The 12,936-nt window shown below is 44.1% G+C and overlaps 1 protein-coding gene across 1 annotated transcript; it reads left to right on the plus strand.

Annotated features, from left to right (window-relative positions):
- Nucleotides 1–323: 323 nt before the first annotated feature.
- Nucleotides 324–10,593, plus strand: TRUB2 (TruB pseudouridine synthase family member 2). The gene is given in 9 exon segments (XM_032797703.2): nucleotides 324–884; nucleotides 2,542–2,673; nucleotides 3,269–3,343; nucleotides 4,019–4,080; nucleotides 5,533–5,614; nucleotides 6,340–6,412; nucleotides 7,516–7,652; nucleotides 9,249–9,574; nucleotides 9,577–10,593. Coding segments are annotated over 9 exon segments (1,023 nt in total). The 5' UTR covers nucleotides 324–769; the 3' UTR covers nucleotides 9,598–10,593.
- The last annotated feature ends 2,343 nt before the right edge of the window (nucleotides 10,594–12,936 follow it).

Below are 12,936 nucleotides of genomic sequence, written 5' to 3' on the forward strand. Positions count from 1 at the left end.
CAGCCAGCCCCCCATGCGCACCCCGCCCAGCCAGCAGATCGGCAGCATCCGGTGAGCGGCGACCAGGCCGGAGCTCAGGGCCACTCCCCGGCGGCCAGGAAACCACGTGCGCCCCGACGCATCATGGGGCGGGAGCGGGGGTGATCTCGCCCCGCTGCCTGCAGCTGGGGCCGTCTCCTGGCCCGGGCGGAGCAGCCAGTCACGCCGGCTGCCCCGGGCGGGGCCGGGCCGGGCCACCGAGCGGCTGCTGTGGGGTTGGGATAAGGGCGGGGAGCCCCGGGGGCTGCACGCTCAGCGGCTGGCCATGCTGCCGATGAAATCGGGGCGCGAGTGGCGTCCCTCTCCGGGTCTCCCGCGGGGCCAGGGCTGAGGTGCAGCGGGGGGAATAGCGGGACTTGGTGGTGAGGTTTCTTCCCCCTGCCACCGGAGGTGGGGACCTGGCGATCCCTGCCTGTGCTATCCCGCAAGAGAAGGGGGTTGGGGGAATACGGGGCTCCCCAAGGAGCAGGGCCCGTCATCACTTGTGTAGCTGGTGCCCAAAGCAGGGTCGTGTCCTGAGAACTCGTTATCTCCCCTGGTGATGCTTGGCACGCGTTGGCCACTATACCCAGCTCGGGATCGGAGCAGCCGAGAACTGCCCGGAACGGGTGCGTCTCGCAGCGCTTGCTCCCGCGGGGAGGGGAGCGCTTTCATCAGCGCACCCAGTTGGCGGAAGCGCATGGCGGCGCCCACTGGGGGAGCGGTGTAGTTGGTGAACCCCCCCATAGCCATGGCTGCCGGGAGGGCGGCTAGGACCGGATTAAGCGGGCTCTTCGCTGTGTACAAACCTCCCGGAGTGGCTTCGATCAGGGTGCGGGACACCGTGGAGACCCTGCTCCTGAAAGGTGAGGCCAGGTCCTGGAGTCCCTCCTCCCCGGAGGGGTCTCCCCCCATGGGGTGGGGGGTGAGGCAGGGGACTTCAGTCCGCCCCTCAGAAGATTTAGGGCAGTGGTTCTCACCCAGGGGTACCCAGAGGTCTTCCGGGGGGCATCAGCTCGTAGAGATTTGCCTAGTTTTACCACAAGCTACATAAAAAGCACTAGCGGAGTCAGCGCAAACTACATTTCATACAGACAGTGACGAGTTTATATTGCTCAGTGTGCTACACACTGATATAAGTACAATATTTATATTCCAATTGATTTATTTTATAATTATATGGTAAAAATGAAAACACAAGCAATTTTTCAGTAACAGTGTGGCTGTGACACTTTTGTCTTTTTATGTCTGATTTTGAAACATGGGGTTATGTAAGACAAATCAGACTCCTGAAAGGGTACAGTAGTCCGGAAAGGTTAAGAGCCACTAATTTAGGGGATTCTGAGAAGCCTTAGTGCCCTCACTGTTTTCCATCATCTCCAAACTCCCTTCCGATCAACGTGCTGAAACCGCAATTCAGAGACGTTGGCACTTGGCAAAGCATGTTGGGTCAACAAAGGAGCCAAATGGGAGAGTGTAAAGTTCCTAACGTTATCTGGTGCAGCGTCCCTAGCAGCATTACTAGTTGCAGGATGGCTAGGCATGTGGAGAGGGACTACCTCTGTCAATTGTCAATGCTCTCCTCGCTACACCTGTAGGCAACTTGACCTGGTGTTAATGATCCAGGCCATGGTTAGCTTGTGTTAGTCCATATAATCCTGGCCTTTCTAAAAGCCTGAGAGAAACCTTCAGACCCACTTATGTTGGTTTGCTGCCAGGAACTTGTTATGACCAATGTTAGAAGCCCTAGCCCAAGCCTTGTGTGAGTTCATTTGACAACTGAGTCCTCATCATAGAGAGGATAAAGCAAAGGGCACACCTCACAATTTGGTAAAATGACTAAGACTAGTCACTGTATGACACACATGCAGGCTGAGACAAGCGTTGTTGGAGAAAAAAAATCAGGCTTGAGAGAGCCATTGTAAAGGCCATTCTCCATATCAGACCTAGCAGCTGTTAGGCTGGCAAGCACTTAAGACTTTTTTTTTAAATGAGGAATCCCTCTTCCTTGCTGAAGATGATATACCCATATCTACTCATCAAGGAGGTATCGGCATTGCAGTCACCAGGAGGACTTAGATTCCTTTCAAACACAAAGGAGATGGTCTCTTGTCCCACTCACCTCCCTTTAGGGACTGTGAAGATGCTGATTCCTAAAATGGAACTCAGACATGGCTTTGAAGGACTCTAACCATGAGCCAAAGACACTTGAGCCTTGTCTGCACACACAAGTGGTGCCACTTTAATTATGTGGTAATACTCATTTCCCCTGTGGGAAGGGCAATAAATTGTACTGGTATAAAGCAACTTTATACTGGTATAACTGCATCCACACAAGATGTAATGGTAACTATTTCTGTTTAAAAAAAAAAAATCACATTCCTAACCAAAATGGTTATACTGTTACTGAATCTGGATGTGTGTAGACCAGGCTTTGAAGAGAAACTATGTATGTTTATCACTCCCTTCACCGTATTTTCTTTTCAGACTGTGTCCCATTGTTTTCTGTACCATTTCCTGTAGAACTGAACTCTCTGGAACAGCCAGCTGTGCAGCAGCAAGTACGCTTCCTGCCAACCACTGTAGAAGGAAATGCTGGGAAAGAGCTGACCCTCACTGTTACCCAGTTGCCTGTCCTGGCTGCCCACCCACTAGGTAAGAGGTGGGAGAAGAATCTTGATTTCTGTGGGAAAGCTGGTGTATACCATTACTGTCATTTCTAGATTTGACTTGCCCAGTGAGAAAACACAGCCAGAATAAAGGAGGAATAAGAAGTGTTAATTCCCTTAGATTGTAGCTGCTAACAATTATCTGGTAGCTGGTAATCACTGCATTCAAAGGGGATAAACACAGTGCAGTTTGCTTGAAGTGGAGAGAAGAGTGAGAATCCATTGGAAAGATTGAGGACTTTCATTCAATTTTAGCCAGTGATTTGTTAGAAGTGGTTTCACTATGTGCATGGTAAATCATAAAGATTTTTTACACCTTGGAATCAGCAAGATTAAATTCCACGGGGACCACGTATACTGCCTGTTACCATCATACTGTTGTTAAGAACAAAAGAACGGCCATACTGGGTGAGACCAAAGGTCCATCAAGCCCAGTATCCTGTCCTCTGACAGCGGTCAATGGCAGGTCCCCAAAGGAAATGAACAGAATGATTAGAAAAGCTTGGTATATTTCTTTCTTTATAGTGAAATTAAATTTTATGTTTGCCACAAACCATACACTATATTTCTTTCCCTTGTAGTTAGAGGACCAGAGTTCACTCACTTGAAAATCGGAGCAGGTCACCGTCTGGATACAAAGTCATCTGGAGTGTTTGGTATGTGTTGTTTTGAAAGAAAGAAGAATATAGCTTCATCATGAAATTACCAGGTATAGGATAGAGGGGGTTTTAATAGACGATAGGCTCACAAAATACTATGATAGCTATTAGCAGCATCTGAGGATTTTGTAGGGAACAGGCAAAGGTAGAAATGGTAAGTTACAGTAGAAACATACAAATCAGATATGATTGATCTGAGAGGGTCCTGAATCATAAGCCTGGGAGACAAGAATAATTATTCTCAGAGAGGCAATGTGGTCCAGGGGAAGGAACTGAATTGGGAGACTTATATTCTTTTCTTGGCTCTGCTGTGTGTGAAGCCAACTGCTCAAGTGTCTCTGCTTCCCTGTTTGTAAAATGGGGATAATGATACTGCTTTTCTGTTGTAGGGTGCTTTGAAATCTACAGATGAAAAGCACAAGCTAACACTAGCACATAGCTCTTATTAGTTGTGGCTTTGATGGCAGTCAAAGATTTGGGTGTGCGGTGGCAACTCTCAGCAACAAAGAAAGAGGCAGAAATAGTTAGACTATAAATTCTGGGTATATAGATATTGCTTTTTCTGTGTCTGAACAGTGCCCGGAAGAGTGTGGTGCTATATAAAAAATGCTTATGCCCAAATAACTTTTTATGTGACCGATTAATGGCCTCCTGTTGTTTTTTGTATTTCAGTGCTTGGAGTGGGCCATGGGAACAAGCTGCTCACTGATATGTACAACGCCCATCTTACTAGGGTATGCACTGGCACTGAACCCTGTTTGGGGACTTCTGTGTGTAACACCCATTCTCACTAGAAATCAAGTCCCAGTTAGAAATTGCATCAAGAAAGAAGAGGCAAATGTGACCTACTCTTACTAAATCATATGGGAAGTAATAACACATACAGCTGTGAATAGGCACAAATCACTGAGATTAAGCAATATTAAGTATTCCTTTGGGAGTGGAGGGAAACAATATAAATGACCTGGGAATTGGTAATGGGATATGGAACTTTTTACCTGTAGGTCATCAGTCTGAATCTTGCCTGTTCAGGACCAAGCAAAAGTCATTGCTATCTGGAGCCTTCTGTAAGACAAACTGGATCTCAGATTTTCTAGTGGGGAAGGAGGTATCCACACTACACAAATCACATTTACCCTGTTTGTTGGCAGTTCTGGCAGAGAAGCCAAAGGTAGAATTGGGCTCTGGAAGATGACTCTCCCCCCACTTCCTGCTAGAGACAATTCCTCCAGCTGAGAACTGAGACACATTGACTCTTGGGAGTTCCTCACTAAATTTTCCACGAAGAGGCACCAACTGCCTGCCCCTGTATCCTAACCTTATTCAGTGGAGGTCCAGATGACATGAAAAGGCACTGGCACTTTTAACCATCTATAGTACTGCTCCCACCATTGGAAGCTGAACTGCTGATAGCAGTGATGGCATGGTGAACAATAAGCTTAGGGAGACAGATCCAGTAGTATGTATAGATGTATGTGTACATACTGTGGTGAGTGGGAGATGCATGTGTGTACACGCTGAAGCATGTTCTTTATATAGTGGGGTGCGTGGGGTGCACTCTGCTTCATTCTCATTTATCCAGCTGTTGCACCATGTTATAGACCTAGATTGAGAGATGTCTAGGGCAGGGACTGTTGTACTCATTTGTATGGTGTTTAGCACAGTGGGGCTCTGATCCCTGATTGGAGCCTCTAGGCACCACAGCCATATAAGTAATATTAATGATGATCTTTATTGACATTGCAATAAAATCATTATTCTAGTGGCTTGAGCCTGCAGATCATGAACAAATGGGAGTCATAAAGATGTGTTCATATGAGACCATGTGAGCTTTAAGAAAGCTGTAACCATTCCAGATCAGAAACTGGTTCAAGAGCCTATGAGGGGCCTGGGGAGGTTGTACTGCTGTCACAAGGCATAATGCCTGCTTCCATATTATTGAGGCAGCTGCCAGCAGGAATGGCTCTCCTGCTACATTTGAGTGTCAAACAAATCACCAATGCTTCCCAAAGCCATTATCAGTTCATATAAGATAAGAGGCACCACTCACTGTGCAGAGACTGCAGCTTTCCTTTAGAGAAACCTTTCCTCTCCTGTGATGCCCTGTAGTCGCTGCATAGCAGGGTATTGCTTCTCTGCTGTTTGCAAACTGTTTCCTCCATAAATTGCACTTTTCCCTTTTGAAGGCTTATACTGTTCGTGGACTGTTTGGCAAAGCCACAGATGACTTCTCAGACACAGGCAGGCTAATAGAGAAGACCACATTTGGTAAGTGTAATGGTTGATGTGGAAACAAAAGATTTCTAATTAGAAAGTAAAGTGTTACACCTGTCCAGATTTAGCAACATTTAGCACACCTTTAAGAGCTCTCTAATCTTGGTTTATGAGGATTCTCCCATGCAGTCTCACCACAGTAAACATCAACAGAGAGTCCTGTGGCACCTTAGAGACTAACGGATGTATTGGAGCATAAGCTTTCGTGGGTGAATACCCACTTTGTCAGACACGTTACTCTGCCTGTGGTATGCTAAATACAGCCACAATATATAAGTCACTGATATAAAGTCCTGATCATACCTATTCCCAAAGTTAGGTGTACCCCATCTCCTTGTACCTCAGGAGACATATTATCCTCACCACAAGAGAGTGATCAGAGACTTTCATAAAGGTTCTGATGTTAAACAAAGTCTGAAATATCTCATGAGATGAATTGTGGCCTCCATCATGAAACTAATGCAAGCTCTATTCCTTTTGCCCCAGGGACTGCTTCGCTTTATGTACTGGCGTGGTATATATGTAGACTGGGTCAGTTTCCTGTGCTGCTATATTCTGTTATGCTAAAGTCATCTTTCATGGGCTTCCCACAAGCCCATTTAGATGTAACAACTTGGCCAGGAGATGGCAACATCTTGATTTCAGACTAAGACTCTTTGCAGGTGCTGGGCGTATCAAGGAAGATTTATGTTCCTCTTTTGCCTTCTCAACATTTACAGATCATGTCACAAGGGACAAGCTGGAGCAGATTCTTGCTGTCATTCAGGGAACCAATCATAAAGCTCTGCTGATGTATGTATCCAATCAGAAATCCTGAATGACCTGACCTGACTTCCATGCTGCTATTTGCTGATCATTGGAACCAATGAGATTAGTCTGTTGCTTGCTGTAATGAATTATATAGGTTTGAGCCTCAGAGAGGAAAATCAGCCACTTTGTCTGTGGGAGTCAAGCTCTAATGAGGCTACCTTTGGCTTCTGAACTCCCATCTTACTTTAGGGCCTATACGTGACACCTTGATAAAATGAAAGTTCTTCTGCTGAGTATGATAGGGTGCCTTCCCTCTCAGTCGTAGTACCTTACTGACAGTACCTATGTTTATAGCATTTATAGGACAATGACTGCATCAAACACAGTTACAGGATTAAAAACTGTGTCAGAGGAGGTTAACTTAGAAACTACAGAGACTGAACAAATCTTTAGTTTGAAGTGTGAATGTTGCATCAGTTTTATAACAAAACAGAAGGTCTTTGAACATGTGCTCCCAGTGCGACATGGTGACCAATGGGGCTAATGTGATCCCTGGATGCATAAACAGGTGACTCTCTGTATTTGGCAGTGGTGTGACTGCTACTGGAATAGTGTGTCCAGTTCTGGTGTCCACATTTCAAGAAGGATGTTGAAAAATTGGAGTGGGTTCAGAGAAGAGCCATGAGAATGATTAAAGGATTAGAAAAGTTGCATTATAGTGATAGACTCAAGGAGCTCAATCTATTTAGCTTAACGAAGAGAACATTATGGGGTAATTTGATTACATTGTATAAGTACCTATGTGGGGAACAAATATTTTAATAAGAGGCTCTTCAATCTAGCAGATAAGTGTAACGCTGGCTGGAAGTTGAAGCTAGACAAATTGAGCCTGTAAATAAGCTGTACCTTTTTAACAGTGTAATTAAATATTGAACAATTTACCAAGTGTCATGGTGGGTTCTCCATCACTGACTATGGTTAAATCAAGATTAGATGTTTTTTCTAAAAGATATGCTTTAGGAGTTATTTATGACCTATTTTATGCAGGAAGTCAGACTAGATTGTCATGACAGTCCCTTCTGCCTCAGAATCTATGAATTCATTGGGTTGGAAGTGCAAATTCACTGTTCTGTTCCTTTCCCCAGGTACTCTAACATTGACCTGAAAACTCAAGAGGCCTACGAGCTGGCTGTTGAAGGTTTAATTCGCCCAATGGAAAAAACCCCTCCATTAATCACAGCAATTCGATGCCTCCAATTTGCACCTCCAGAATTCCAGCTAGGTATGGTCTAACTAGAGCTAGAGTATGGGAGTATGTTGGAAGTATGTATGAAGATAGTGGCAAAAAGTTGCTATCATCTAGCTATTCTTCTGTGATCTGTGTAAAATAAGTTTGTGAGATCAATTTAGTTCCTAGTGGACAGGTGTCTGTTACAAAACCACCCCAGCTGGTACAAATTGGTAACTGTGACAGTCTTAGCAAACACCCCAATGATTAAATTTGCCATAGAGATTGAAGGACCATCTCAGTGCTGGATGGACCCTCTAGATTAGGACTGAGCAGCGTGGGGAAGTTTTTGTGCAATTTCTGCCTGGTAGGAACATAACTGCTATATTGGATCAGACTGATAGTCCACCGAGTCCAGTATTCTGTCTCTGATAGTGCTTCAAAGGACAGTTAAATTCCCTAGCAGATAGCTATGGAATAATTTGCCCATGGGACACAATTCTTCTTGTGCAATGTCATCCAAACTTTTGAAAGCTGAGCCCTCCTTCAGGAAAACAAACCAATCTCACCCCCTTTATTCTGGTCATGTGTTGTTCAAGGCCTACTCTTAATCCCATTTTAGGGGATACGGAAGATGTATACATTGCCTGGTCATCTGATGCAGCCACCCTCCTCACTTAAGGAAGCAATAAGTTAGTGGTCAGTTTATGCCCTGAAGCTTGAGATTTAATATCCCCATTAAACTTATTTTTTGTCCTAGATAATGTAACTGAACATAAAATCCTTTTTCAAATCCTACTGAACTTCTGGCCTCAGTGATCTCTTGTGGGCAAGAGTTCCACAGGTGATCTGTGAATAAAGGATTCCAGTTTCCATGGCTGTTAATTTGTCGCCTCTGTGATTTAAATTCAGGATTGAAAGACAACTCCTCCTCCATTCTAATCCTGGTACTAGTATGGACTTCCGTGTTATGGTGAAAGTCATATACCCTTGCTGCCTTATTTCCCCACAGCTAATGTGAGGATGATCATTTTCTTACCTAATTCACAGAAATATTGCAAGGATTATTTCCGTACACCTTGATTCTGCAGTTAACTGTGTGCAGGCAGATCCTTGTGTCCCCACAGAAGCCCACTAAAGTTAATAGAGCTCAGCACAAGCTCAGGGGTCCATGCATGTAGCCATTTACAGGATTGGGGCTTTAGCTTAAAGACAAAGCATCTATTAAACATTGTTCCAAGTATTTAATGTGTACAGATATTAAGAATTTGGGATCCTAAACAGTCTGCTTATAAAAGCTTTGTGGTTCACCTTTAATAGTCTTTCTGGTTCTCATGAATTATTCTGACAAACTCAGATACAGCTAAACTGACCTCTGCCTAGCCCAAGTATCTAACTCTTATTATATGACCTTGTATTTGAAACTTGTTTGTGTAAAACTGACTTTTTTGAAGCCTTGGGACATTGTGCAAGACCTCTGTATAATCATGATTATACAGGCAGGTACTTAAAAAAAACAGCATCTTTCCTGTTGAACTAACTCTTCTTTTTGTACTTTAATACCAGTAACTGGTGTTTGAATTTACAGGCACGGTGTCTTGTTGCAAATATGTGCTGACCCTTCTAATGTAGTCTTTCTGTCTCCTCCAGAAATCCAGTGTTTGCATGAGACCCCGCAGTACCTCCGAAAGATAGTTCATGAGATTGGCTTGGAGCTGAAATCAACTGCTGTGTGCACCCAGGTGCGGCGGATACGGGATGGCTTTTTCACACTTGACAGTGCTCTCCTGCGAACGCACTGGAACCTGCAGAATATCCAGAATTCAATTCAAGACTCAAAGATCAAAGTGAAAGTGGGGCTTCAGAGAAGCTTGAGCTGCCAAGCTAGGAGTGGTAAAAGACATACCGATATGGATCAGGTTGCAGAGAGCAAACTGCACAGTACAGAGGGAACGTCTGCAAGCGATCTGACTCATAAAATGAGATAACCACACGCTGACTGACAAGTGGAGAGTAATAGGAAGGGGAAATGGTGGTTACAGTTCACAAATAGCCCTTCCTTTGGGGGGTCCTTGATTTTGTAAGGGTTGCTTGTGTTTTCATTCAAGCAAGGCATTTCTGCATTGACATGCAGAATAATTTTTGTAAGTATTGCACAACGCTGCAGCAAAACTGTTGATATCTGAGATGAGTGTACATTTCCCTGCAAAGCCAAAACTGCTACTGACTTCAGTGAGAACATCAGGTTGGTGAGGGATGTAAGAGCAGGCCCTTCAATTAGTTTAGAGATTGGAATACAACCAATGTGTTGCAGGCTTTACTACTTTTATTCTCTTTATGCGCCTTGTGACAGAGTGTGACCTCAGTGGTTCTTCTCCCAATTTCATATATATATTTTTTATTATGACACTTTCTATAGATCAGCCCCATTTTCAAATACATGAAAGGGGTAAAGATTAATTGTTCAAACCAAGAAAGGGTTCTGCCTAGGGGAAACTACAATGTAAGCAACTAAGACGAAAGTAGCGAGGTAATACTATTTCTCATGCAGGGTAACTAATATCTGGAGTTGAAGCGGGAGAAAGGAGAGAGAGGCTTGTTATAGGAAGACTGGAGTAGGATGTAAAAACAAGAAGTTGGAATGGGGTGAATTAAAATCCAAGCTAATATATTTTATGGGGATGGATGCTATTATTTGATACTCAAATTTAAGTCAACGGGGCCAAAAGCCCCTGCATTTTGTTTGCATGCATCTATAGTCCTCCATCATTTTATTTTTTCCTGCCCTTCAGCAAAATTGTATGTTACCTTTAAAGAGAAACAGCAAGGGAGTACAGCTTCAGAATTCACTGAGATTCCATTAGTGCTCATTTAAAGCTACAAATCACTATTTTACATAAACAATGACAGGTACATTAGCAATTAGCTCATGTATTTCTAAAATGTGTAGGGCTCAAAGTGTGATGCCAAGATGTACTAAAGGATTGCAATCTAAGATTTTGATGGAGTGCCAATCATTAATATCTAGGTTATGCTGTGCAGTGAGAACTCTCATCACACATGGGGGCTCAAAATTAGGTAACACCTCTCATTTTAGAATCTAAAAATATTTTAAATATAAAAGTGATGGTGCATTGGTTATTACTATAGTGAGGATTACCTTCTCCCCCATGCTTAGTTAGAAATATCTTGCAGACTCATGTATTTTATTGGCTGATCTTGCTAGGCCTGACAGTCAACTGGTGGGCATTCTTGTTTGGAAGTACTGTGATATCTTTAGAACACTACATCTGACCAATTGCAAAATTTCTAGGCATGTTCTAGGCATCAGTTGGCAGAACCCTATTGATTTTTGGGAAAAAATTAGAAAAGCAGAAGGAAAAATGAGACAGACTGAGACACCTGCCATCCATCATGACACCGTGAATGACTTATCTCCCAGACAGAAGAGAGATAACAGAGCGGAAAAAGGAGTCACGGCAGGGAACCAGGGCATGGGCAGGGGGAGGGCATGAAAGGGGTTGCAGAGAATCCCTGAAATAGTAGGGGATCAGAGGGCAGCACACAGAGTGCTTGTGGAAGAGAATGGAGAGATGGAAGGAGCCTATAATATATGTAATGAGCTCTGCCTGTAGAGGCAACAAAGTATGCAAACACCTCCCACTGAATTTCTACTATCAAAAGAGATTCTAACTCTTCCAGACTTGTACAAAGAGGCACATGTAGGTACAGTTTATCCTTTGAAAATGTACCTGGACAGCTGTTAAAAAGATGAGCAGTAACTCTGATATCAGCAATTGCAACCATGGCAGGGGAGGAAGGATTTAAGGACTTGTTTACACAGGCCACTCAGGCCTGCTCTACACTAGAAAATTAAGTAAGTTTAACTACAGCAGTCAGCATGTGAAAAATCCACACCCCTGAGTGGCACTGTTAAATTGACCTAAGTCCCCACAAAGACAGCACTAGACTGATAGAAGAATTCTGTTGGCCTAGCTACCGCTTCTCAGGGAGGTGGATTACCTACACTGAGGGGAGAATCCTTCCTGTCAGTGTAGGTAATGTCTACAATGAAGCACTACAGTGGTTCAGTTGTGCTGCTGTAGTATTTTAAGTGTAGACGAGCCCTCAAAACATTAATCCAAATTAACTAAAAGTATGGATTTAATTCTGAATGAGATTTTCCACACAGTTTAATGCAGTTTAACTAATCCACTTTACATTCACACCTTTTAGTTAATTTGAATTAATTTTCCTGGCTTTCCCTGTATATACAATAGTGACTGTCTCATCTCTTGTCCTTGAGGGTTTACAAACCACTCACAAAAAAACCCCTCTCTGACTTGAACTTAATTCATGGATTTTTTTCAGCTGTCTCCAAGTTCCTCTGCACAATGATGTAAAGCAGCGGTTCCCAGACTTGTTCTGCTGGTTGTGCAGAGAGCCCCTGGCGGGCCAGGCCGCTTTTGTTTACCTGCTGCATCCGCAAGTTCGTCCGAATCGCAGCTCCCAGTGGCCATGGTTCGCTGCTCCAGGCAATGGGAGCTGCTGGAAATGGCAGCCAGTACATCCCTCGGCCTGCACCGCTTCCCGCAGTCCCCATTGGCCTGGAGCAGCGAACCGCGGCCACTGGGAGCTGCGATAGGACGAACCTGTGGACGCGGCAGGTAAACAAACCGGCCCACCCCGCCAGGGGCTTTCTCTGCACAAGCAGCAGAACAAGTTTGGGAACCACTGATGTAAAGTGAAGGTAAAGCAGTAATGGAGCACTCCTGCCACCTTGTGGCTAAAGATTGTACTCCCACCTACAGTGCATTGGAGTGTGTTTGTTTAAAGACAGGCCTTGTGTCTTATGTGCTCTAGTTTTCTTTTGGTATAGAACACTCATAGAAGCAACTGTATTCAACTGTACAAGCCTCTGTACCAACTCTTGTGCAGCAGTGGCACACCCCACACAGACAGTTGTTTACTCAGGGAGAAATTTATAGAAAGTTTCACTAATGTGGAGTTGAGTTAAGGTTGGGGGTGCACAAGAATGCCCTATTATAATGAATACAAGTTTCAATCCCTAAAATGCTGCTGGGGAAAGCCAGGAACTGCATGGGAACCATTACCTTAATTCTACAGCCATAACCCTCCTCCCTTTAGGATGTCAGCACCTTATCTATAATTTGAGGAGTGAGGTATGTTTTGTCTTCTGTGACCTATGCTGAATACGGAAAATTGTTTGAGGAAGCCCTTCATTTTATTACTGCTCTCTCTAATTGAGACTGTATCTGGAAACAAGGAGGGAGAAGTAATTATGTGTCCAGTCTGATATGCAGCCATCAGCAACGGT

Source organism: Chelonoidis abingdonii, chromosome 24 (assembly GCF_003597395.2).
Source record: "Chelonoidis abingdonii isolate Lonesome George chromosome 24, CheloAbing_2.0, whole genome shotgun sequence".
In the NCBI taxonomy this organism is placed as follows: domain Eukaryota; kingdom Metazoa; phylum Chordata; order Testudines; family Testudinidae; genus Chelonoidis; species Chelonoidis abingdonii.